The sequence below is a fragment of the Sturnira hondurensis genome, unplaced genomic scaffold (genome assembly GCF_014824575.4).
Source record: "Sturnira hondurensis isolate 20B ecotype Veracruz unplaced genomic scaffold, ASM1482457v3 Scaffold0021490, whole genome shotgun sequence".
NCBI classification, from domain to species: Eukaryota; Metazoa; Chordata; class Mammalia; order Chiroptera; family Phyllostomidae; genus Sturnira; species Sturnira hondurensis.
In genome coordinates, this window is record NW_028094121.1 from 5,084,299 (window position 1) to 5,112,009 (window position 27,711).

A 27,711-nucleotide genomic window follows, 5' to 3' on the forward strand; every position below is an offset into this window, starting at 1 on the left:
TAAAGGAGAAAGAACTTCGAAATCTAGAAGTCACTGCTATCTCACCAGCGCCATGGCTTCAAGTCCAAGCCCCCCACCCACACAAGTAGGACCAGGCTGCTGGGTGGAAGGGCCAGAGCAGGCTGAATGTATCAGGGTGGCGGTGCTCTTCGGGTGGCCAGCGAGGGCAGGGAAAGGGCTGCGGCCTTTAACTCTCCCTCTCTTTAAACAGCCCCACTCCAGCTCCTGTTCTGGGCCCAGCCAACATTTCCCTAAAAGCAGACTCAAGGGTCCTCGAGGAAGTCTCAAAGCAGCCCCAGCAGCCCTAGAAAAGTGAAGGTGGCTCTGCAGAGTCCTCTACACAACAGCTCGTCTCCCAGTTGTGCCAACAACCCAGACCCAAGTTGGCCTTGGTCACAGTACTCAGGAGTCACAGCTGCTTGGATCTAAGCCTGCTATTTACATAGCAGAGCTGAGACTTCACTCACTAGCCAGGTAATTCAGCCTAGAAGAGCCCCAGCTTGAGAGGCAGAGAGGCCCAGAGGGGCCTGGCACCTGGGAATGACCCAACGGCTGAAATGAGAGAAACCCCAGTTGCATTTCGTCTCGGAGACAGAGAGATCCTGAGCCGTCTTCCCTGCCAATCTTGCACTGGTGAGTGACAGAGTGGAACTGGGGCTCAAGGGGAGAAGGTTTCCCTGGGCACAGGCTGGAGGCTGGAGGCTGGAGGCTGAGCATGAGTGAGCTGTAAACAAGTTCACAAACTAAAAAGGGAAGAGCAACCTTCCTTGTTTATCCTAGAATCCAAAAATGTCTCACATGATAAACCCTTCCGAGGCCAGGGCCACCTCTGTGGAGAACACTCCTCTTGCCACCACAAGTACCCCACCCCACCCCACCCCCCAGTGCAAGGTGCGTGCAGACACATCTCACTGGTTTTGAACAAACCAACTAAAGCCTTGGTATCGGCTACTACACGTGCCCAAGGCCCTCAGCCCTCCCGGGTTATCCCCAGACACATACCAGGTAGTACTTCTTGCTTTTGGGTGTGTACTCAGGGTCCCACTCCTCCTCCCGGCTTCTCTTTTGAAAATCATTGTTGCTGTTGTTGTTGTTGTTACCAGAGTAGCTGCCTCTGCCCCAGCCTCTTCCTCTGGCCCGAAACTGCTGTGGCAATGAACAGGGAACACGAAGGATCAGGTCAGAAACAGAAGGAAAACTTTTAACTCCCTACGTCCAACTCCTCAGTCAATGGCTGGTAAACTGGCTTCTGGCCATTCCCGTTTTGCTCCTCTCAGGCCTGCAGCCTAGACAGAGGACAGCACAAGCCCAGCGGCCTCCCTCCACCCAGCAGGAGCCAAGCTACATTGGGAGGTCCTGAGACCAGAAGCCCTAACAGGCTTTATATATAGCTCAGGGATTCCGATCAGTAAAACTACCACCAGTGGGAAGCCCAGGCAATAGGAACCACAGATTTTAAGGTCTACAGAATGGATTACTTGTATCACGAGCAACCAAACTGGTATTTTGATAAACAAATAATCAGAATTGGTGGAAGCAGGGGCTTAGAGGAAAGGGGTGGGGGCAGGGGCTTACAAAGGTCCCTCGAGCTCTGCCTCCTCTTTCACTTGGACCCACAAAGTCTTTGGTCCCCAGTCTTGATTTGTCAAAGCCGGTGGTGCTTTCCTCTCTTTCCTCTGTCTCCTCAGTGTACTCCTCTGCTTTGTACGAGTGGGATGAATGGGATGAAGAGGACGACGACCTGGACCGGTCTCGTGCTCTACGGTGCTTCCTATGGAAACAGGAGAGCCAAGAAGAATCAATAAACTCCTTGGCTAGGGCCTCCTGGATGAGCAGCACAAGGCAAGGAGGAACACATCTGTGATGTAGACACTGTAGTAACCTAGAACACCCCAAGTTCCAGCCAGGTATCTGGGAGGTCCCAATTCTGTCAGTCATGTTCAGTGACATGTTTATGTCTGAGCCTGTGAAGAACATGGGACAAACATGTAAGGAAGAACAAAACACAGTCCACGGGCTCTGGTTGCTCAGTGTAACACATACGCACAAACTAGAAACTCGGAAAGAGACTGGCATTGCAGTGAGAGCCCTGGGTACACAGTACTGGGACAGACGCTTTATATATCGCCATGTCTGCTTTTACAGTACTTTATTTCTCACAGGATGACCAACCCGTCTCTTGGGGTTGCTCTAAAGATTTAAAAAATAATTTGCTTCAACACTTTACACTGATGCAGCAGGCACACAGTTAATGGCAATTCTGATTATTCAGTACTGTTCCCCCATTTTGCAGGTGAATGATTCAGGTAACAGCTGAGCAAAGCCTGGATGCAAGCCTAGCTCTCATCATACCACCACTCCACACACCGCCTCCCACTTAGCTCACACAGGTGGTGTTATTAAGCACAGGATCTGGTGAAACTCTTTCCCAGAGTTTTTTCCCTGCCTTCCCTTCATCTGGGGGAATTAGAGACTACAGCAAATTGACTACTAGGATGAGTCACAGCCCACGTCCTAGTAGTGGGTGCCAGCCCTGCCTCCAGGGAGGTTGCTACTGCCTGCCTCTAAGGTGGCAGAAAGGCCAGGCTTGCAGGGATAGAAAGGGACTTACAGGGAGAAGCCAGCCAAGTGTCAGGGACCTGTCACTGTCCTCCCTTCCCTCATCCTCCTCCATTATGAAAAGCACCTTGCCCTCCCCCTACTTCCCATCCACTCCCACACAGAGATGCTCAAGAACTTAAATAATTGTATCCTATTAGCAATTTACTCTTTAAAAAAGAATAAAGACTTTACTTATTTTTAGAGAGGGGGAAAGGGAGAGAACCAATGATTTGAGAGAGAAACATCTGTCGCCTCTTGCATGTGCCCCAAGCAGGGACTGAACCTGCAACCCAGGCACCTGCCCGGATTGGGAATAAAACAGGCGACCTTTCACTTGGTGGGAAATGCCCAACCGAGCCACAGCAGTCAGGGCTAGCATTACTCTTACTAAAGGAAATGTAAGTTATTGGCACAGGATTCCTATAACTCCGACATAGAACTCTAACTCCTAGAACTCAGTGCTATTTCAAGGGGTTTCCAAAAGACCCCAGATTTGAACCCTAGCACTGCTGCTGCTTGTGTTCCAGGGAAAGGTGGCGGCTCAGTAACCTGAACCCAACCCTCGAGCTCCCTTCCCACCAGCGCAGCACTGAGGGGACTGTACCTCCCCTTCCACTCCCAGCTTACGACTATCAGGTCCTTTATGTGTAGGAAGCCCTGAAGCTGCTAGGGCTCCTAATTCATAAGTGACACACTCGAAAGGACAAAGTAGAACAAAGTCTGAGTTTTGATGTCAGCTGGTCCTTCTGTGACCTTAGACAAATTGTCCTGAGCTTAGCTTCTTTATCTGAAGAACGGGCAAAACGGGTATCACACCGACTGTCTAACCTATCTCCAAGGATCTGATGATCAAATGAACACACACACGTGTGCCAGGTGAAGTTCCCAACAGCAGAAGCAGCGCTGCCTCTTAGGGGAGGTGTGGGGCTTAGGTGTGGGCTTCAGCTCTGCTACATTCAATGAGATGTGACTGAAAAGTCATGGGACTTTCTAAAATGGAAACAGAAACACCAGGATCTTGGCATGAATGGTGCCCTATGAAGTCCAACAAAGCTCTCTTTGTTTAAAGAATAACCCCTCTTGGAAGTATCAGCTAAATTAGTTTAAAAGGCATTTAGGACCAACAGTTTTGTCCTATCTAGTTCCACACTGTTTCTTTGACCAGTGTTATTAGCTGACAATGACTCTGAGCCATTTCCAAAACATAACGTCCCCATGAAAAGTTGTGATGAGAAAGAACACGTCTAAAACAACTACAGAACAAACCCCCAAGTGATTCTGCATGGCCCCCACAGCCAAATTAACTGCTCATCTCCCAGGAGGCCTTCTTTGGACAAGGTTCATGCCAATTCTTTTTTTTTTTTTTTAAATATTTTATTTATTTATATTTAGAGGGGAAGGGAAGGAGAGAGGGAGAGAAATATCAATGTCTGGTTGCCTTTCGTGCCTCCCCTGCTGGGAGTTGGCCTGCAGGGAACTGGCCTGCAACCCAGGCATGTGCCCTGACTGGGAATCGAACCGCGATCGCCTGGTTCGCAGGTCCGCGCTCAATCCACCGAGCTACACCAGCCAGGGCCATGCCAATTCTGATGCAAAGTTGTTTTCAAACTAGCGGCCTTACTTAACACATACGTGGTAAAAAAAAGAAGCAACTGCCCAAACTGCTGCCATTCCTAACCCCAAAGCTGTCTGCCTTGGGAGGTCTGGTGTACCAGCCTAAAGGGTGCGGACAACAGACCCCAATCAGGAGTCCGAATGCGGTGGCAGGGGCTCACGTACTTCTGCTTCTTTGATCCTTTATGGGTTTTCTCAGTTTTCTCAGTTGATCTTTCCCTTGAGTGGCTTGAGTCTCGGGAATCCACTGATTCTCTTGATTTGCCTCGTTTAAGATCTCTCTCCTTATGTTTTTTACGACGTTCAATATCAAGGCGGAGATCAACAGGATCATCTTTGTACTTTCCCTCAGCCTGCCGAGAGAGAAATCAAATGAAGGTTTTCGGGATGCAGGGCTGCGCCGGTTCAACCACCCCACAACACTGTGGTCACTACTCCAGTGGAGTGGTGCAGAGGAAGCACTGGGAACGTGTCACCCAAGCTTGGGGGGGCCAGGAGGAGGGGGATACAGACGTCCCAAGAAGTCACTTCATGAGGATCCCTCACAGAGCCCAAACCAGTTCTCCCAAGAGTAATGCAGATAGCCTTCTAAGAATGCTGTGTGTTGATGTCGCTTGCTTCCTTTCCTCTCTGGCCCTGTAATGGTTTGGCTGGCCCGGCTCTGGCTTATTCACCACCAAGAGGAAATGCTCACGTTACCCTTTTCCTACCTGCACTGCAGCAGTCACCCCAGGCTAACCCTCTACTTGGAGTCATCTCTGAGTACTGAGCCCAATGAGAGACAACGGCAGACTTAAGCAGCTTTTCTAAATGATTTGTTATATTGAGAATTTCTCTGAAGAGGAAGTATCAATAATGCAGGGAGTACCATAATGGAGAATTCCTAAAGTGGCAATACCTGTCAAACTTTATTTAAAAAAGAAAGAGAAAAAATCTTTTGGCTTTCTAGGAAGTGTAACCATCGGGGCACGTGAGCTACAGACACAGCGAGAGCCCAGCAGCAGCGAGGACCACCACATGGCAAGGCCAACAGTCCTCAGGACACTGAGTGAGAGCAGCGGTACAGGTGAGTTCTGGGGCGCTATACACTAGGACTTGTCTCATAGAAGTAAGATTTCCCATAAAAACGGCAAGGAGTGAGTAGTTTCCTCTGTACTAACATTTCACTTAGACAAAGTTTAACTCTAACAGGAGTGGTAGGAAGCAAGTTTACCGCCACTGTTTTTGAGAGGGAGGGAGTGGGACTCCGCACCCTCCAAAGCCTTTTATGAAAAACAATAAAAATGCAGGTGCTGCTCCCTTAAGTGGTGCGACGACCATGAGTTAGCTGTGGGGCACAGGCGTCTTCTGATGTTTCAGAACCTCGCCTTCCACACGTGAGTGTCAATCTGTGACTACTTGGAGGAGAGGAAAAGGGGATGGGAAAGAGGCACCTGCGCAAGAGTGCCTCTCATCACACTCAACCAACAAGACAAATGTGTTTCGAAAAGTTAAATATTTGTAGAAAATGTTTCAGGAGTATCAGAAGAGCCATCTCTAGTTTTAAAATTTCAACTGTATATGTGAATGAAGGTCAATATATACTGAGATTTCTTAAAACCCCAAATCTAGTATTTCACAGAGAGTGCATACAAGCTTTAACCTCTTAATAACAGTGCACATCATTGCAAATGTAGCTGGGCTATCAAAGTAATGTTTAGCTTTAAAGCAACAGTAACGAACAGATGATAGATATGGTACAATGTTAGAAAAAACTGGACTAGCTGTTTCAAACAGTCTACTCAGTTAAGATATGAATATTCCACTCTCCTCTGACATGCATGTCTTTCTGAAATCATGGTTGGAAATAGTGCATGTATATAGTTGATTTGATAATACTTACAAGCAGAAAAATATCACAAAAAGTTTCTTCTCTCATCATGGGCACTTGTTCCAAAACTCCTCTCTTTTTTTTCTCAAGCTCACCTCAATAGACTTTGGGGTCATTTACCATATTCTAACCACTTCACAAAGGTTGTTGATACATTTAATAAAAATTAACCCTTTGTAGTTCATTTTTAGAATTATGCCCATCCTTAAAAGAAAAACACAAACTTAAGTAGAGAGTAATTTAAACAAACACATTTCTGTCAAGTTCATGCCCAACGCACTCATTTTGTTGGAATTACTGATCAAAGCAACAGTTCACCTTGTAGCCAGGTTCCCGGGGACTTTTCATTTCATCATGAGCCAAACCATGTTTTCTGAATGTACTGGGGGAAATGTCTATCCTCCTAAAATTGGAAACACAAGAAATTTTAGTATTCCACAGTTATATAACATGTTCTTTGCATACTTACACTCTTCCATAGGCATACACAAAAATGCACACAAAATCCCAACTTCTCAAATGAGAAATTTCTTATTCCCTCCCAGTGATGTTACATCCAGGAAGACAGACTCACACACAGTCAAGCTTAGGATTTCAAGTTCACAACAAGACTATCTAACACCCGCTAACACCAAAGGGCATTTTCAACTTGGGAATTAGGATGTAATGCCCCATTGTTTACCTGAAACAATTGCCTGGCATGACACTAAACCCAAGAGTACTATACAAACACAATTCTACAATAACTACTGCAACAGATCCAAGAGCGGACCATTAGGGAATTGAAGATAAGGCCACCCTAACCAGTGTGTCTCAGTTGGTTGGGCATTGTCCCACAAAGTAAAAGGTGGCTGGTTTGATTCCCAGTCAGGGCACCTGCCTGGGTGGTGGAGCTGGAACCTGGCTGGGGTGCATGTGAGAGGCAATTGTTTCTCTCTCACATCGCTGTCTCTTTTTCCTTCCCTTCCCCTCTAAAAAATTAAGGCTGTTCTCCTCAGGCCCAGAACAAGAAACTTATCGCCACCAAAGCACGTCCTTTCCACTCACAAACACCCACTTCTACCCTAGAATCTGAAGAGTGGGACCTCAACTTCTGTGGCTAATGTGGCAAAGACAAGTTTAGTATCTAATGATCCGTCTCTTAGGACCACCTGCAGTAGAAGGCTGGGGTCCTCACCTGTGTATCTCTGGGCTTTTCTTGTTCTTAGCTGCCTCCTGCTCAGATCCTCTCTTTAGGTATTTAGTAAAGCGTTCATGCAGTGTCATTCCTGAGGACCCAAAGTGATGCTCTGTGGAGAGTCAAAGAAAAACACATTATGCTATCAAAAGCAAACACAATATTCAACTCTTTTGTATGAATCTGCAGCCACAAAGATGTGACTAAAGAAGTCAAATCCCTAACAAACTTACAGAAAAGAGGAAGCAAAAGGGCTGCTTTACACAATCCAGTGCTGGGCACTGGATTACCGAGGTGGCTCCCTTATCTCAGGACTCGGACAGAAGGAGAGGAACCTGTGGCCACTGTCCTTTCAGTCACACCGCTAGCTCCTGCGTAAGTTTAAATCTCAGAACGAATCTGTGACTGGCCCCACCAAGCTTCTCCACTGACCTTCTCTCCGCCACCCCCCAGCCTGCCTACCTCCACCTGCCCTTATGGTGGGGGAGAAATTCACACCGTAAGGCTGACAAAAGACCTCTAGAGGCTTCTACCTGCTGGACACAAAAAGAAAGAGGTGCAGGAAAAGCCACTTTTAATACTCCCTTTGTCAAACGTTTTTGATCTTCATGTGAAAGAGTTTACCCATTCTATCAATCACAGGTTATAACCAGCAATTCAGAACATTCAGCTCTGCCCTGGCCGGTGTGGTCCAGCTGGTTGGGCGTTGTGCTGCAAACCGGAAGGTTGCCAGCTGAGTTCCAGTCAGATCACACGCCTGGTTCGGTCCCCAGTTGGGGTACGTACAAGAGGCAACCACGTGATATTTCTTTCTCACATTAATGTTTCTCTCCTCTCTTTCTCCCCCTCCCTCACTCCCCCTCCCTCTAAAGTAAATAAAATCTAAAAAAAAAAAAAGAAAAAGAAAAAGAAAAAGCACCTAGCACTATAATTAAAAAAACAGAACTCCTCCCTAGAAGGGATTTCCTTCAAGCCAGTCTGTAGCTTCAAAGGCCCTTTCAATAAGATAAAGGGCCCCATACCCTGGCTGGTAGGGCTGAGTGGGTTGATGGCCAGCCTACAAAATTAAAGGTCGCTGGTTCAATTACCAGCCAAGTTCCCAGTTGGGGGTGTGTGAGAGGCAACCAATCGCTGTTTCTCTCCCACATTAATGAATGTTTTGCTCCCTCACTTCTCCTCTCTCTAAAAAATAAATTAAAAATCTTTAAAAAATTTAAAGATAAAAGACCCCAAAAGGCTCCCTTATTCACCCAATCATCCTGCTTGTAACAGAGGAAGCTAAGCAGCGGCGAGAGCGCCTAAGCAGGCCGGAGCCTGGACCCACCTTTAACATGGTGAACAATGGTCACTATGTGCTGGGCAAACAGTTCCGAGGGGCTCCGCTGAGACTGAGCTGACTGTATGTGCTGGAAAATGGAACGAAATTCCTGCTCCTTTTTGTTGCTATGAACTAGATCCCGACAAAGCTTACGTTCCTGAGCCAATAATCCACTGGGTCTGGAGGGAAAAAAACACAAGAAGGCCCAATATAACACGATGTATGTAAAGTCAGAACATTTAAACCCTAAAAACGCAATGCATTTTTTCAGAGAGTTTTTACATTTATCCAGACTGTTTGGGGGGTCACTGCTGGTTTTAACATGCTCAACAAATGGGAGTGTATTTTAAAGACCAACTAGCTTGGCCAGCTGGGGCCATTCAGTGAAGTGACATAAGGAAGCAGGAGTGGGATGTGGCTGGAACGTGGCTCAGACCGACTTTCAAGAGGCTGCACAGTTTTTACCCCAGGTAAAAAGCAACCTGGACACCACCACTTTTTCCTGAAGTTCTCCTGTCACCCACAGCCCCAACTCTAAAAACTGCTACATCATTTCATGGTGAAGGCCTCTGTATAGTAGACTCTAGTACCCTCCTAAGAATGGAGGGATGACTGTAGATAGCTCTACAGACAAAAGGCACCTAAATCGAAGTCAGAAGGAACAGAATGAAGGCTAGAGGCAGGGGAAGTGTGTGTGTGCTGACTAGAGAGCAGAGGAAACAGCAGAGGGGACCCAACACCAAAGCCAGTCACTAAAGAAGCACCCTTCACCACCCTATGATCCTGACGCCAACATGTAAGAAACTGCTCAGTGACACACACTCCCACTGGAAACAGGCAGACCCGAGGATACCAGCACTACAACTCGGACGGCAGGGGAAACACAGGAGGGGCCTGTCTTACTTTTGGAATGTCCTTAGGAAGAGGGAGGAGTTAAGAGACACCATATAGACCACTGAAGTCCCCATCAAGGGCTACACCTCACCTTGCAAGGTCCTCATCAAAAGAGTCCATCCGGACATTGACTTGGGCCTCTCGAGTAATGGAAAAGGAAGACTTCCCCGAGGAGAAGTCTCCCTTGGCTCCTAGCTTCTCTCGGCTCTCAGAGGTCTTTCTTGGGGGAGGTGACGAGCTCTTCTCCTGGACTGCCTTGTACGCAGTCACTCGGAAGTTCTTTTCAGGCACAAACCCCCTGTGCCCACCTTCGGTTCTCTTGAGCCCTCCCCGATCCTCCTTTTTGGATCTCTCTGAGAAGGACTCCTCCTCCAGCTCCTCCGTTTTCCGTTGCTTTTCCTTGCCGGGAGGCGCATACACGAGGCCCTCCCATTTACCCTTCTCCTCCTCCTGGTTTTTGTTTGCGCCTGCTATGACTTTAGACATAAATTTGGGATCATCATCAAACTCAGATTCCTTCCTTCCTTTAGCTTTGTCCTTATCTTGATCATCCATGTCCTCTTTGTGGAAATCAGCCATCTTCTTCTCAAAGTCATCTCGGAGCTTATACCTTTTGGGAGATTGGCTGCCCCGAAAAGGCTTCTCAGAATCAGTTTTGGGAGCAAACATATCAGATTTTATTTTCGAATCACTCATGCCTGTGTCAGAGAAGCTCCCTTTCTCTTTCATTTTCTCTTTATCAGTATTTGTTTGTTTCTGTTCCTTATCTTTTCCATTCTCTGTCTTCTGCTCATCTAGATACCTAGTTACAAAAACACAAAAGACACACACAAGAGATTTTTTAAGCAACTTGATCTAAACATCACCACATGGACTTGAGTTTTTGAATTTCTGAACTGAACACGTCTTGTGGATTACTGTTACCAAAGGACTTTCTATTTGGTCACTTTCTATTAATTCAGAGGGAAATATTTGCTCCACAGAGTTGTGCCTTACAAAAAAAAAAAAAAGAAAATAACAGAGGTAATTTTTAGGATACTAAAAAACAAAACTACTTACCTGTAAGTGGTCTAGGGGAAAAAAAAAAAGTCTTATCCAACCTTCACTCAGTCACTTACAATCTGCTTTCAGCAAAGTTAACATAGAATGTTCAACCTTGGACTGTTTTGCTTTTATACAACTCACATTTGGAAATACAAGTCTCAAAAGAGACTTCAAATTTGCTTCAAGTCACCTAGAAGATCTAAATATGAAATATACTGCAAACACAAATAGAAACAAAATACATGTTAATTGAGGGGAGGAGCAAAAATCACCCTACTCTTTCTTATGGAAAAGAGAGCTCATGCCCAAGCCTTCTAATGACATTCACAGTTCTGGCAAGAAACAAAACTTACATTTTCAAGTAGCCTTACTGAAGCCTCGAAAGTACAGATTCTGAACATCTCTTCTGTACCATTAGCGAAGAAATATGGCACAACAGAATCAAAGGACAGAAGGACATCAAAGAACATGCTAATATAAGAGAAAAGAAAAAGGAAACTTCCCCTTGCCCAGTAATTTCCTCTTGTCAACCTGGTCTCAATGCAATGCCCCTGTTATGTCTCTACCACCCCAAACCATACAACCACACAAAGATTCAGGTTCCAACTTACCATGTCCCCCAGGGTACAAAACGGAAGCACTCTTATATCCTCTCCTAACACGCAGCCCAGCTGGCTCCTACCAGGACATACACTCACCTTGTGATATTAAAACAAGGCCTTTGTGGACTAAGCCTTGGACTTTGCCATTCTGCCCAGTCTCCTCAACTGGAGGGTTGAGGATGCAGCTATTCACCCTGATGGGCTGATGTAGGTCAATCATAGCAGGTGGTGGGTCTTAGGGGGGTCTAACAACTCCAAAGGCCATTCATTTTGGCAAAGACCGTATTTTTTTGATAGCTGACCCACAACTGTCTACTGTTCTCTGGCTTACATTGGTAGAATCCAAGGCAAATTTTAAATGTGAAAACATCATTGCAGTGTAGTCTAAAGACACTTTATGCTGCAATACAAATCCAGGAAGGTAGGAAAGCTAGAGTTAAGCTTTAGATTTCCTTGGGTGATGCTTTTAAAGTTTGCTAATGAAAAGTTTAGGAAATGGGGATTACCTTTTTACCATTAATCACAGCTCCAACTTAGACTGTGTTACAACCAAACTGCCAGCTGGTAAGACAAAAACACACCCAGGCAGGGGACACCGGATACTTGCCTCTTTGTATAGGCTGCTCCTCCTGAAGCAGCAGCCTCCTCCTTCTGAGATGAGCCATATGCGGAACCAGAGGCCGGTGGACTCTTACCCACAGGGCTCTTCTTGGATGGACTCAAGGACCCAGAGCCGTGGTCAAACTGACCTTGGTGTGTCCCAGACTGGTACCCAGAACCACTCTGCAGAGCTGAGCCCATCTGGGATGTGCTGGAAAGTGGAGGGCTAGGTTTTGGCACAGGGCTAGGACGGGGAGATCGCCGTCTCACCACCACAGACTGGAGGGGGCTTTTCAGAGCAGGGCTCCGCTCCCGGGGACTCAGCTCAGATACTGCCGACGCCCGTGATGCAGAGCCAGCACTGTAGGTGGAAGCATCTGCCCACGGCTTCGAGCTCTCAGATGCTTTTGTATCTTGAGAGGAGCCTCCAGAGAACGTCTGCTCCTTGGCCTCTTCTCCCTGGTTATCCCCGGCAGCCTGAGATGGCCGGCTATCCTTAGAAGAGGACTTTTTCTCCTTTGCAGACTTGCGCTTAGAAGATTCAACTCGGCTGTGGTTGGAGGAAGAACGAGAGGATGAGGAGCGCCTTGACCTGTCAGAGGAAGACTTATCAGAATTTCTAGAATGGCTCCTGGACCGTGGTGAAGGTGATCTTCTCTTTGGGGACCGGGATCGGGAACGGCCCCGACGAGGACTGTATGCTTGCCGATAATTCTGCCAGTTTGAGCGGTAGTTTCCATAGCCTCCTCGGTTATACTGGCCCCATGGATAAAAGCCTCTGTTGCGCCCACGGAAATAATAGGGCCTTCTATAGCCTCTGTTGTGACCTCGGAAATCCCGATTCTGATATACTCTTGGGTGATTCCTCTCTCTGTTATGAGCTGGAGAATACGATCTGGAACGAGACCTAGAACTAAAGGGGATGGGGGTGGGGGGGAGGGGAGAAATGTTTAAATTTTTGACACAAACAGTCTTATTCATGAAAAAACTGCCAACAAAAAGAAGTAACATACTTAAATTCCTGCTCACAGGATGCACACTTAAATTAAGTCCTTCTGCTTATGGACCACATTAAATACAGAAACAGGGATAAGAATCACTTTAATAAATGAGACACCAAGATTGCTTCATTATTATAGCACAGTTTAAATAAAAATATGTCTACAGTGAAAAAATATAAAAATATTCTTAATGCAGTGAACTAAACAACGGCCATTTTAATACAGTATACTAATTGCTCAGAATCCTCAGTACCAAGACAGGTTAACAGCTCAGGCCCTTCGACCTCTGTACTGTTACCACACTCCACTCCCCGTCTTATTCAACTCTCACTGTCCTTGCAGGGCTGATTTCTCAGATTCCACCAAGACCTGGGTTTGTAAAAAAGAGTAACAGGTCTGAATCAAAGACCACTTAAATAGGAACTTGGAGTATACATCTGTTCAAAGCTTACAAAAATTTTAACTGAAATCAGTACAGCAAAGCACACAGATATTATTAGTTTTTTACTGGGGACCTAGAAATGGTCTCACTATTTTGGTCAGTTTCTGTGGCTCAACTACAAGGTATGACCTAGGTGCCACATGAGGGCACCATCTGACTGCAGACACCAAAGTACACAGAACATTGGCAAAGAGAAACTACAAAACAAGACCCCTCCCCATGCATGCCTTTTCAGTCAACCTAAAGCCTAAAGGTGTTCTTTACTGTTTAAAAATATAGAACTCTTAACTTTGGCAAAGGTACACTTCCAGAGACACGGGTGTTCAACAGTAACCTAACTTGGTTAAAATTACATGTCCATGAATGGCAGGCTTGTCAATGATGGGCAGCTTTGTTTCCATCAGAAAGTCGAAGACTGGGTTTGCTGGTGTAAAACTCCACTGGGGCTCTTGGATACCACCTGCCTTGTCAGCTATGATACGGATCATCAAGTTAATCACTACTTCTAAGTAGTAAGCTAGAAATATGCAAAATTACCAGAAAATGCTTTCCAAAGGTATTCTCTTTACATATAGAATGAAAACCTTCAGTTACTCAGCACGCCTGACCAGAAATAGACTGTTTGTTTTATAAATATAACTCCATTAAGCAAATGTGATAGGCACTAAAACAAAACAGNGCTTGTCAATGATGGGCAGCTTTGTTTCCATCAGAAAGTCGAAGACTGGGTTTGCTGGTGTAAAACTCCACTGGGGCTCTTGGATACCACCTGCCTTGTCAGCTATGATACGGATCATCAAGTTAATCACTACTTCTAAGTAGTTAGCTAGAAATATGCAAAATTACCAGAAAATGCTTTCCAAAGGTATTCTCTTTACATATAGAATGAAAACCTTCAGTTACTCAGCAGGCCTGACTAGAAATAGACTGTTTGTTTTATAAATATAACTCCATTAAGCAAATGTGATAGGCACTAAAACAAAACAGTATTTTTAAAAAGAAACTTATATTAATTTAATCTAAGGAAGACAAAGTGGAGTTGCTTTTCTACTACTTATTACCTGCGATGCTCAGGTCCTCTACCCCAAGAACAAAACAACTGGCAAAGACGATGCAGTATACTGCTGGTTAATGACTGCTACTGAAGTACAATTACAAAACTTACCTTCCATACTTTTCATTCAAAACAGTACAATGTAAGGAAAGAAGGAAGAAGAGGCAGATGCAGGCTATGAAACTGAGTATGAGCCAATTAAATGGCTACACTTGAGGGAGGTGATGTACCACCCACACTAAGGAGGGTTTAATTCATGTGCCCATCCTCAGAGGCTACTGCTGCTTCTGTCACCCATTACTAGGGAGGGCCCTGGGCAAACTGCATCCAAACCCGCAGTCACTGCACGGATGCAGGAACATGAGTCTCTGCAGATTGCAAATGAAGTTATTTACAAAAAGTCACTTGAAAGGATACAGTCTGTGAAATACAAGGAAACAATCAATTTTCTCCAATTGTGTAGAACTCAACAGTTAAATTAATTTAAAGGCATGATTTCTCAAACTCTCTGGATAGTATACTTCCTTTGTAGGAGAAGGAAAACAAAAGGAAAAAAATCATGAAACAGATAAGCCAGAAACAAGAATTGAGCATCCAGTGGCAAATTTATCTGTTTCTAAAAAACAGAGAAGTCAGACTAGAATCAAGTATGAAAACACGTTAACTAGTGGAGAAATCCCTCCAATAATGATATTCTAGGAATAAAACAGCACATAAAATGACTCTAAACCTACCGCAGTATATATTGCCTGCTAAGATATTTCTCCCTCATTTGCCAAGTCAACGACCATGCCAAATGATTGATAGAATTAGGGAGAGTTCTGTCCAGACAGATATGCCCAGAGTTCCAGTTACCACAAATACTTCAGAGGTGGTTAACATTTTCCAATCTGAGTCAGTTCCAGTTTGTCTCCATTTTGGTTGTATAGCCTCTTGTTTTTGAACCAATTACTTAGTTTCCATTTACTGAATAGTTTTAAAATGTTACCTTTTAGAACCAAATGAACTAAAACTGAGGTTTAATCTGGCCAAAAGACTGGGCGCAAGGTAAGAGTTACTAAGAGTTTTTGCTCAGTCCCAAAGCCTTGATAGTAATTTCCTGACATAGGTGTAAATTTATTCAGTGGGTTTTCCCTCTTCTTTTTTTGTTGAGATTGAAAAGATGGAACAAGTGTTTTTATATAGACACCGACACAACTGGGTAACTGACAAGACTATCTACTCTAGGGTTTGAACAAAGTTTGGGAAAATGCATGCCCCCAAAAAACATGGCGGGGGGTGGGGGAGGGAAGAAACCCAAGAATGGTTACCCTAGATGAATGTAATGTATCTTGGGGGGGAAAAAAGGGCTATTATTTCTTTTGTTTGACGGAGAGTCAAGATTTCTAGCTTCCTGTTCTACATTATATTGGAATCATCAATACTTATGCACACCTACTTTTTGTAATTTTCAGGCAGGCTTCTGCAAATTTCATTTAAGAAATTAACTTGTTCTTATTAGGAGGCAGACAAAAAAAAACTCCATTTGTTTAATGGGCTCTTGTAGAAGTACCATATTTTTGGACTATAAGATGCACTTCCCCCTAAATTCCGGGGGCGTCTTATAGTGCAAACGTAGCTTGCCTGGCTCACTAGGCAAGCAGAGAGCGGGGGGGAGAAGGGGGACGACGGGGGTGAGGGGACAGTGGAGAAGGGTTATAAGTTATTAAATATCTTACCACATTTCTTGCTTCAAAAACGTTTCTTCCCTGTTTTCCTCCTCTAAAACCTAGGTGCATCTTATAGTCCTAAAAATACAGTACTATGGAACCATCAAAAATAAAGCTTGTAACAACTTCTCCTGAGGTTTATTTTAAATTTCATAATCAATTCACTTAAGTAAAGAATTCCGGCCCTGGCCAGTGTGACTCAGTTGGTTGGAGCATTGTCCCATAAACTCAAAGATCATGGGTTCGATTACTGGTCAGGGCACATACCTGGGTTGCAGGTTCCATCCCTGTCAGGGGCATGTACAAGCAGCAGCTGATGGATGTTTCTCTCCCTCTCCCCTCCCCCATGGTCCCTCTCTCTAAAATCAATAAGCGTGTCCTCAGGTGAGGATAAAAAAAGAAAAAAAAAGAAAGAGAAAAAGAATTTTAGAAACTCATCGGAAATAAACAAGAGGAAGTTCCAAACTGTAAAACTGAGAAATTCCCTTCTTGCCTAGTGCAAGTCTGACAAAAAACGAAATTGTGCAGTCTCCTTTTGGTATTTAACACATCAGTGTTTCCTTCCCTAGTGCACACACAGAAACTTGGTTCTACTGAAAGGTTCTCATCTACTCACAAAAGAAAATTAAAAACCTTAAAAGAAGGAAAGACTCAACTCATTGCACCTCAAGAGGAAAAGATGCTGGAGGTCCGGCCTCCTATTCTAAGACAAAATTGAAATGAGGAAATATAAAGGTGTGGAAACTGATGGAATTAAAGAATATTAGCAATATTCAAAATAATTACTTGCATATTTGCACATTTAATAAAAAGACAAAGTGATGTCTACAACAGTAGACTTTAGATGTTTTATAGTTTTAAGATGAGTTTACTAAACAGATGCAGCCTGTAGGCACATCAAGTGTATACAAATGACTCCTGATAAGTGTTTTAAGGTTTACTTTAGTGGGATGAGACTTCCTTTCTTTGTAATGTTGATCACACTATTCATCCTCTTAGCTACCAGTTATCTTCTCTTTCCTCATGAAAATAAACTTGTCCAAGCCTCCAAAAAATAAACCTACATTGAAAAATAATCAGATGTAGAGGTTTGAAGTAAACAGCTTGAGTTTTTAAAAAATGCTCTTTCTTCCAAAGTAGATGAGAAATAGTATGTGCTGGCAGAGGAGTAAAGGAATTAGGCAAACAGTATGGCAAGGAAAGCTGATCTGGATCCGCGGCATCTGAGTATCTTACAACCCAACCTCCACTTCAAGCCAATCCCCCCACCTTGTCACAAGCATTTGATATTCACAGAAAGAGTCTAACAGTTAAAGATAACCTCAATATACAATCACACCCACTTACCTCAGCCTGCGCTTCCTCGAACGGGAGATAGATCGACTTCGGGATCGGGACTTCGAAAATGAACGAGAACGAGATCTTGATGCAGATCTTGAGCGAGAAGAACGAGATCCAGACTTTGATTTGTTTGTTTTTGACATCTCCGAAAAAAAGGTCAGTCACTTTTCAATTACACCTAATGTAAGAAAACAGATCCAAACAAATGAACAGGTGGGTCCCTTTGCAAACTTGAACTTCTCTGGACACTCAGAAACAAACAAACACACAAATAAACAAATAAACAAGATGAAATAACTGTTAAAAAAAACAAAACACCCTGACCGTTCATCAAGAAGGATTTGACTCCTAAGCCAGTAAATGGAAAACTTGACATGTAACTCAAACTGGGGAGTGCTATATAAAACACCAGCAAAAATGAGGAGAGCCAACAACATTTGGTGCATGGTCTTTTCTTAATATGCAAGTTCTTTTTTAAAAAATATTTTATTTATTTATTTTTAGAGAGAGAGGACAGGAAGGAGAAAGAGCGGGAGAGAAACAGTAATGTGTGATTGCTTCTCATGTGTCCCCCACTGGGGACCTGGCCTGCAACCCAGGCATGTGCCCTGACTGGGAATCGAACTGGTGACCCTTTGCTTCGCAGGCCTGCGCTCAATCCACTGAGTTATACCAGCCAGGGCTGCAAACAAGTTCTGTGAACTAAGTTAGATAAACTGAAATGACCTGGGACAAGTTTGTCGCCGGCTCTAAAAAAAGAAACCACATGCAATGATATCTTGGTTATTGTCTATCTTGGAAATGGCACACACCCGATCATTTCTCTAATACGTGGACCGTGAAGTCATAAGGCATATCCTTAATATTTACCTCCAAGGAAAAGGTTTTAAGCCCTGGCTGGTGTGGCTCAGTGGATTGAGTGCCAGCCAGCCTGTAAACCAAAAGGTCGCTGGTTCGATTGCCAGTCAGGACACATGCCTGTGTTGTGGGTCAGGTCCCCTGTTCAGAGGCATGTGAGAGGCAACCAATCAATGGGAGGTATCTCTCCCACATTGGTGTTTCTCTCCCTCACTTTTCCCCTTCATTTTCCCCTTCTCTAAAAGTAAATAATTTTTTTAAAAAGAAAAAGGTTTTGAAAGTGTAAGAGTATTCTCAAATATTTTAATACCACAACATGTACATATTATATCCTACAAAATACGGGTTATTAGTTCATAAACACAGGGCTAAAGTAATTTATAAAGTGAATCACCATTACTTTCTTCTGGCATCAACCTTCTTTTAGGGTTTTTTTCCCATGAAAAAAAACAAAATTTTCTTTTTAATTTCCCCCACTACAGGAATGAACAGAGAGCCTCAGAGTTGCCCTGCCAAGTGACCACGGGGTTTGGTCAGCCAGGTGCATTGTCAAGGTGACTCATTTATTCTTCTTTATACTCACACTACTAGAACTTTGGGCTTCTTCCAAGAAGCAAAAATTTAAAGTGCTAAAGCATGTGTCTATCAATGACCAGGAACAATAAGGATCAGTTGAAGATTACAAAGTTAGGAAATAGCCAGACCAGGCCAAAGCTCTAGGGCTTGTGAAAGGAAAATAATATCTAACAAATATTTCACCCTCTCCTACCTCACAGATTTGTTGTTGTTGTTTCTGCTATTGTTGTTATTCAAATCTCAGCTCAAAGGCTATCTACTCAGAGGTCTGCCCTGGCCACCGAATCAAAAGGAACTCTAGGGTCTAATCCAGTACCTTGTTTTTTCTCTCCAGAGAACACAATTCAGTACTTGGAAACTAACCTGTTTACTTTTTTGTTTTGCCATCTTTATCCAACTACCAACAGAAGGTAAGCTTTCTACCAGCAGAAATCTCATCTTGCTTATTTACTTAACACCCAGAAGCACTAAAATAAAAGACAACTGGAGACCAGCCTCGACACTTCCCTGAGCCGACAAAAGCAGTCAGGCATACAACTAAAACTTAATCCACCTCATTTGGCAAGGCTACCTTGACCCTGTGCCATTTCTTGCTTATTCCTTTAGGGGGGAAAAAAAATCAAACAAAACTTGGACTGTTTCCCAAGGTTTATATGAACCAACCACTGAATATAACTGAATATTACTGAATACCACTGAATATAACTGAACAGAATATAACTGAATATTCTATTACAAATTGATCACTGTGAATAATAATCACTGTTTTCTCACCATATAAGCTGCTTTGTAACAATATACCCCTAAAGCCTCATTCTATGTTTTGGTTTGAGTATTCCTGGTTTGCAAACTGTGTTTTTGGTGTGTATACAATAAACTTCTAATAACTGCTTCAGCCTTTAGTTGGGATTTTACTTCTGTTATTTATGAGCTGTTTTTAAAATGTTTTTATGAATTGAATTTTAGCCTCAAAGACAGAATCATTTTTTAAAAAGACAAAATCATTTTTTAAAAAGATTTGTTTTTTTTTAGAAAGCGGGGAGGGAGGGAGAAAAACATCGATTGGTTGCCTCTTGCACATCCCCCACCTGCGGACCTGGCCTGCAACCCAGGTATGCACCTTGACTAGGAATTGAACCAGCTAACTTTCAGTTTGTAGGCTGACACTCAATCCACTGAGCCACACCAGCCAGCACAGAAGGCATTATGTCCCATTTCCAAGCCAGCATTCTTAACCACAATTATTCCACACAGAAGTCATTCACATATCTGTAGAACTAATGAATATGCACCTTCCACACTCTTACCAAGTTTAGGACATAGTAAAAGAGGAGACAGACAAACTGAAAGGTGATACTGTTTCTAATTATTACATTCAAGTATTAGGTTTGAATTTTAAGAACTTCTGGAAAGACACAAAGTCCAGGAAGCTGCTGTAACTCCAGCTTGATCCTGCCAAAAGGATCAGACTGTTGTGTGCTCTACTGAGGTCAAAGGTACTTCAATCTGGAGCCGATTTTTGGCAGCAGTGTCACTGTACAAAGCCAGGGCAGGGGGATAAGTTACTCAGACACAGGAGGTGGAGATGTAATGAGCAATTTGCAGAAACTGAATACTGAAAATACATTTTGTTTTGCTGGTTGGCCTTCAGCATATTTTGGGATTCTCCAGGTTTATTCTTCCTGAATGGCTTTTTTCTGTGACAGGTTTAGGGATCTTTCTCTAGCAACATCTCTGTCCCATCTTCAGTTTTAGCTTGGGCCAGAAATAAAAATCTTTTAGATGAGTTACATAACAGGTGAACATCAAACTTTAAAAGAAAAAGAAAGGGCAACAGTTAGTGGAAAAGTAAACACACATTTTCAACCCTCAGAAATTGGAAACATAAGAAGTTACTTTTCATTAAGGGAAAAGGTTGTCACCTAAATACACACAGAACTGAACTTAATACATCTATGTATTTTAAACTTACCAGAATTAGCCCTGGCTGGTGGAGCTCAGTGGATTGAGCGCGGGCCTGCGAACCAGAGGATCGAAGTTCGATTCCCAGTCAGGGCACATGCCTGGGTTGCAGGCCAGGTCCTGGCAGGGGACACACGATACATTGTGTGTCCCCAGCAGAGGCAACCATACATTGATATTTCTCTCCCTCTCTCCTCCCCTTCCCCTCTAAAGATAAATAAATAAAATTTAAAAATAAATAAATAAATAAACTTACCAGAATTGACAAGTATACTCAAGAGTGGCAATACTGCAACACCACCCCCACTCGCACTCCTGGAACTTCTCTAGTGTGAATTAAAACTGACTTATTTTTAGCCTTGGCTGGTATGGCTCAGTGGACTGAGCGGCAGACTGTAAACCAAGGGATCACGGGTTCAATTCCCAGACAGGACACATGCCTGGGTTGCAGGCTGCTCCGTACTTGGAAGCACACAAGAGGCAACTGCACATTAAGGTTTCTCTACCTCCCTTCCTCCCTCTAAAAATAAATATATTAAAATCTGTTTAAAAATTTTTATGTCTACTTTTAGAGAAAGAGGAAGGGAGGGAGAAAGAGGGACACATCAATGTGAGAGAGAAACATCAATCTTGACTCTCACATGCACCCCAACCAGGGACAGAACCAGCAGCACTGCCACCTGCCCTGACTGGGAATCGCACCAATGACCTTTCATTTTGCACAACGCCGCCCAACCAAACAAGCCACACTGGTCAGGGCCGAAAACTAATTTTTAAAATATCATTATACCTTGAGAATTCAGTGGGATAACTTTGGATGATACAAAGCACAGCTGCAAATAAGTAAGTGAAACAATTAATTCAAGAGGACTCTATCCAGGCAGTGGGTAAACAACACTAAATGTAAGTAGACTTGATCCTTGCCTTCAGGAAGCTTTGAATCTAGGTGCACACAGACAAATGAGCAAGCAAAACTGTAGGGACAAATTCTGGTTAAGAACTAGGAAGAAGCCCTGGCTGGTGTAGCTCGGTGGATTGAGCATGGGTCTGTGAAGCAAAGGGTCGCTGGTTTGATTCCCAGTCAGGGCGCATGCCTGGGTTGCAGACCAGGTCCCCCACAGGGGACACATGAGAGGCAACCACACATTGATGTTTCTCTCCCTTCCCTTCCCCTCTCTCTAAAAATAAACAAATGAAATATTTTTAAAAAAAAGAACTAGGAAGAAGAGAACTTCCACCAGGATGGAGGTATAGGTGGAAACACTGTGCCTTCTCCCACAACCAAGTTTAAACAACAAAGGTTTAGTAAACAAAAACACAGCCAAAACACAGAAAACTGAATTATATGGAAGTCCAACAAAAACAAACCATTCAACCAGACCAGTAAGAGGGGCAGAGCCAGCAGCAGAGCAGGGTCGGGCAGGAAAGATCCTCTGACCCAGGCATTCAGGGGAGCCGTGGACGGATCCCAGATGTGGGGTTGCAACGGGCAGACCCAGAGAGGGTGCAAGGTGGCAGGCTGACCGCAGTCACACATTTGCACACAAATAAACCAGCAAAGAAGCGAGCAGTGAGACAGACCGCGCAGGCCTCAGCGGCAGGAAGCAGCAGAGGGGATCTCCATTGCTCCTCTTTGACCCCTGCCCCCACATACAGCATCACAATCCAGCAACTGAGTTGCCCCACCCTGGTGAACACCTAGGGCTCCGCTCCTCATACGTAACAGGCACAAACAGTACAAAATATGGCTCAAGAACTCAAAGCCCCAGAGCCGATAACTCTAAGCGACAAAGAAATAGTCAACCTTTCAGATGCACAGTTCAAAACACTGGTGATCAGGATGCTCACAGAATGGTTGATTTTAGTCACAAATTAGAGGAACATATGAAGGCTAAACTAATTGAAATGAAGGGAAATGCACAGGAAACCAAAAGTGATGGAAAGGAAACTGGGACTCAAATCAAGGGAGTGGACCAGAAGGAAGAAAAAAATGACCGGAAAAATATGAAGAAACAAAAATTCAAAAAAATGAGGAGAGGCTTAGGAACCTCCAGGACATCTTTAAACATTCTAGCATCCGAATTATAGGGGTACCAGAAGGGGAAGAGGAACAGCCACAAATGGAAAACTTATTTGAACAAATAATAAAGGAGAACTTCCCCAGTCTGGAAAAGGAAATAGACTTCCAGGAAATCCAGGAAGCTCAGAGGGTCCCAAAGAAGTTGGACCCAAGAAGGAACACACCAAGGCACATCATAATTACATTAGCCAAGATGAAAATGAAGGAGAGAATCCTGGAAGCAGCAAGAGATAAGGGGACAGTCACCTACAAAGGAGTTCCCATCAGACTGTCAGCGGATTTCTCAAAAGAGACCTTACAGGCAAGAAGGGGCTGGAAAGAAGTATTCCAAGTCATGAAATCCAAAGACCTACATCCAAGATTGCTCTATCCAGCAAAGCTTTCATTTAGAATGGAAGGGCAGATAAAGTGCTTCTCAGATAAGATCAAATTCAAGGAGTTCATCATCACCAAGCCCTTATTATATGAAATGTTAAAGGGACTTATATTATAAGAAAAAGAAGATGAAAAATATGAACAGTGAAAGGACAGCAAACTCACAGTTATTAACAACCACACCTAAAACAAAAGCAAACCAAGAGGACAGCTAGAGGAGGAGCAGAACCATAGAAATGAAGAACACATGGAGGGTTAGCAACAGGAGAGTGGGAGGAGGAGAAGGGGGGAGAAGGTACAGAAAATAAGTAGCATAGACTGTAGGTAGAAAATAGATAGGGGGAGGGCAAGAATAGTAGGGGAAATATAGAATCTAAAGAACTTGAGAGACGTGGTCATAAACTAAAGGGGGGGGAATGGTGGTGGGGGTGTGCAGGGTGGAGGGGAATGAAGGAAGAGAATAGAACAACTGTAATGGCATAATCAATAAAATACATATTTTTAAATTAATTAATTAAAAAGACTATTTTGGGTAAGAAGATTCTCACAATTAAGATAAGGTAGCCATGTTCCTACACCAGCATTTTAAAAGAATCTACCTATTGACCAATACTATTTATTTAATAGCAATGACCAATACTTAATATTTATTGATAGAAGGGATCAAAACCAGAATTATCTTCTGGAGGGCAGGGTCCTTGTAGTACAGGTTCGCCCCACCCCAGATGAATGTTCTAGGAACCTATCTGTATCAGTGTACCAGCTGGCATTGTTGTGAGAGGCTGCATTTGGCTTCAGTGGATTTTTTTTTGAAGACTCTTTCAATGCATTTGCTCATTTCACGAAGGGTGATTTACAAGTGCACCTGCCAACACCACACTGTGCATTCAGCAGTTTTTGACCCAAAACATGTCCCACCTTCCTTACACACCCAGATCTTCCCCCATGGACTTTTTTTGTTTCCTGGATAAAAAGAAGTCCTCCAATGGAAACACTGTGCCACGTGGAAGAAGTGAAATAAAAAGCAGAAGCACTAAGGCATCGAAATCAATGATTTCAAAAACTGTTTTGAGTAGAAAAAAATGTCTCAACAGGTATACTGCATCAAATGGAGAGTACTTGGAAGGTGACTGAAGTTTAAACATATAAGAATACACAATTTTTAATAAGTTGTCAGGGGGTTAGTTATCCCTAGCATTATGTGTTTGGCATGTTAGGATGCAGAAATAATAACCTAGTTCCTAAAGTGCTAGTTAAGGGCCTGGTATGAACCCAATATCCTCAATTTTGTAACATTCTTCAGGTGATGTAGTTTCATACCCACATCACCCTCTCTGCCAATGAATCAATTCCTGTTTGTTCTTCCTCACTGTTATACTCAGAACTTAATGTGATTCTCCAAATGTGGCCTAATATAGAACTATTTAGACTCCATTAATGTGTTCTAAGATTTCTCTTCCCGATAGCCACACCTCATGTTTTGGCTCTGAGTCACTAAGCGCTGAAGTCCTTTTTCATAACCCTTCTTCACATTCAAGATGCCCTCCTTCTACATCCTGTATTAACACAACTGTTGTTTCATCCTCCCCCCTTTATTTAAAACCCGAGTGTAGGATTTCAAACAGTCCTTTGAAATCATTTCAGATACAATTTTGTCACTTGGAGCAAGGGTTCATTTTCAAACTGCTCTGCAGAGCCAGTTGGGACGTAGTTTCCAGTCCCACCACCCTTTTCAAAGCCCAAGCCTCTTCACCAAACCACTTGTCTAATTACCAAGCAGACAATGGTCCTTGAAAGAACATAGCTCTCGAAGAACAGATGCATTTTATGTAAAACATAATGCAACAAAGATCTTAAGATATATAATTACATGGCTTTTATAGCATTAAAAACACAGATCTTATTTTTCAACTCCAAGAAAAGGGAATAATGTCAGCAGAGAAGGCCAAAGCAAGCTTCTCTAAATCAAAACCCCTCCGAGATAAGACAGATTTCAATTACCCCTCTGCCCCTCTCACACCAGCTACATTTCTTCTTAGGGTCCCCTGTGCTACGCCGCACCAGCACTGTGCTTGGCACACGAGAGACGCCTGCCAAATTCACCAGAACACACACTTTGGGAGTACTGACTACAGTGTGCCCCATGTGTGGAATGTTGTAGGCAGCCCACTGAGAGGTTACATTTGGCAGGAGATTGGCTCCCTAAAATTAAGTAGTGCCAAATAAAGCCTCTCAGTAGGCCACCCTGGGGTTCCAGCTCTGGCAAACTACTTGGCCAGAACACATAGAAACCACACTAGTAGCCTTCAGCCCATAAATACTAGGCTTATATTCAAAAAGGTCTCGTCAGAAAACACTTAACTGTTTATTCTTATAGAAAGAAGATTCACTACCAGTAAAGCAAATAAAAGTGTAAGGCAAATATACTATAACCTGAAAAGTCCTTTAAAGTGCCTTTTTTTTTTAAGGTTTGATTTCTTTACTTTTGGAGTGAGGGGGAGACAGGGGGCGGGGGGGAAACAGCAATGTGCCAGAGACACATCAACTGGTCACCTCCCGCATGCCCCCAACCACGAACTGCACCAGCGACCCTCTGGCCACAGGCCAGCACTCAACCCACCGAGCCACCTCAGCCAGGACTTGAAGCTCTCTTAACCCATGGAAGGATATGGAAATTGAGTTGGACTAGGAAATTAATGCCTATGACAAACAGTTTGAATTCTAGATATTTACACATCTTTTTAAATTGAATTTATTGGGGTACATGGGGTAATAAAATAAGTTTCAGGTATACGATTCTATAATACATCACTTGTATACTGTACTGTATATTCACAACCCCAAGTCTCCTTCCATCACTGTTTATCCCCCCATACCCTCTTCCACCTCCCTACATCTAAGTGCTTTGAATGGCTTCACTACTGTAATTTAATGTCTGTATTGGGCTCTGCTGGGCAAATCACTCTTTCCTTTTCTCATTCCCATTAATATCAAACTTATTATCTCACAGGATATATTCAACTTCAAGAGATCTCGTGTATCTCAAAGGGCATATGAGAGCATTCTCACAGCGTGAAAAATGCTCACTCTCACTTCAATGTCCGTATTACAACCAATGTAAGACCAAATCATGTTTGACATATTCTGACAAACACCAGCCTCTTCTGCTAGCAGCACCTGCTTCCCTATGGCAAAGCACAGAAGTACCTTTATCATCCAATTTTCATTACTAACTCTTACTCTACATGACAGAAACGCCAAGTATTAAAATTCAAGGAAGAAGTGTTAAAGGTCCCAAATAAGATCTAAGCCTAAAGAATTTCAAGACAGTTAATAAATATCACCCTTTAAAAGAAAACTCATGGTCAAAACAAAGGTTAAGAACAATCACCTACGGAAATCTTCCCAAGAAATAACCCTCCAAAAAGAAATGCAAAAATTTGAACATGAGATGGAATCCTTTTGGGAAAATCTCTAATTTAAGATGTAAATATCATTAAGATACAGTAAAACACTGAACTGTGAATTACCTATGATGAGCTGATAAGCACACAAGGATGTCTCACCTGAAAGGATGGAAGACATCATTTCCTCAAGCAGGATAATTTTGCTACCCCGCTTTGACTAACTTAATAAGAACATCTAGCTCCTCCAGCTCTCTATCTTGAGTATGTTCAATGAACTCTTGTAACTTGAATTTAGTCTCTGGATGGACCTGCCTACCAGAAAAGACTGCCCTAAGCAAATAGGGGCTTTCCTGGCAGGTCTGTATCCAATGGAAATTGAGTCCCTGGCACTTTATGAATAATAACTGCTAACATTTACTAAGATGTGCCAGACGAGAAGCTAGAAACCATCAGCATTATCTCATTTATGCGCACAAACCTCATTAAGCACCATGTTCTATACCTGTTTTACAGAAGCAGAAGTGAGGACTTAGAGAGTTGGTAACTTGCTCCCCACGCCCCAAAGTTCTATACAGCTCATTAAGTTCAGAATTCAAACGGTAACATTATGCTTGAGTCACCATTACCCTTATGGGCTATCTCCATGGTATACCTCCCCCATCAGTCTCTTGTGAATTTGATCAGTTAAAAATAAAAATCAGTCTCAGAAGCATAGCTACCTTGAACTACAAGAGCTCAGATGCTTAACCAAAGCAGCCAATAAACAGCTCTCTTCCCCTACCCCTATCTCTAACTTATGACATATGCAGAAAATGGAAATAGGCTGCCGGAAATCTGACTCAGAACATCCAGTGCAAAAAGGAGTCCCTTGCCAAAGATAGCAGGAATGTCTCTGTTGCAGATAATTTCAGAGAGCCTAAACTGGGAAAGCCAGTTAGACAGAACAAAGAGCTTTATGTAATTAGAGACTAATACCAAAAAGCAGGAACATAATGACCAATGGTCCTTGCTTGGAAATGGATCCATCCTTCAGAGGGGCAGCTCAACACCAGCCTCTTTCTGGAGGGATTCCCTGCTCTAGAATGTACCTGTCACACCAGGTCTTTCAGTGCAGCTGTGTTCTCCAGATTAATCAGAACACAGCAGAAAAACTGTGAAAAACTAAAACAGTAAAACTTCCTTCCAC

At 43.4% G+C, this 27,711-nt stretch overlaps 1 protein-coding gene across 4 annotated transcripts in view; it reads right to left on the reverse strand.

The window, feature by feature from the left end:
• THRAP3 (thyroid hormone receptor associated protein 3) overlaps positions 1–27,711 on the reverse strand; it is a 64,468-nt gene that overhangs the window by 2,325 nt on the left and 34,432 nt on the right. For 3 of the 4 annotated variants that reach the window (XM_037032645.1, XM_037032647.1, XM_037032646.1), the window contains 9 exons: positions 17,274–17,445; positions 11,728–12,633; positions 9,566–10,276; positions 8,587–8,759; positions 7,263–7,374; positions 6,404–6,488; positions 4,381–4,568; positions 1,576–1,771; positions 1,003–1,146 (listed from right to left, as the gene is read on the reverse strand). In XM_037032645.1, the coding sequence (XP_036888540.1) occupies positions 1,003–1,146; positions 1,576–1,771; positions 4,381–4,568; positions 6,404–6,488; positions 7,263–7,374; positions 8,587–8,759; positions 9,566–10,276; positions 11,728–12,633; positions 17,274–17,410 (2,652 nt within the window). In that variant the 5' untranslated portion in view covers positions 17,411–17,445. The remainder of the gene's footprint in view (positions 1–1,002; positions 1,147–1,575; positions 1,772–4,380; positions 4,569–6,403; positions 6,489–7,262; positions 7,375–8,586; positions 8,760–9,565; positions 10,277–11,727; positions 12,634–17,273; positions 17,446–27,711) is intronic. The other variant, XM_037032648.1, reaches the window with a different exon arrangement.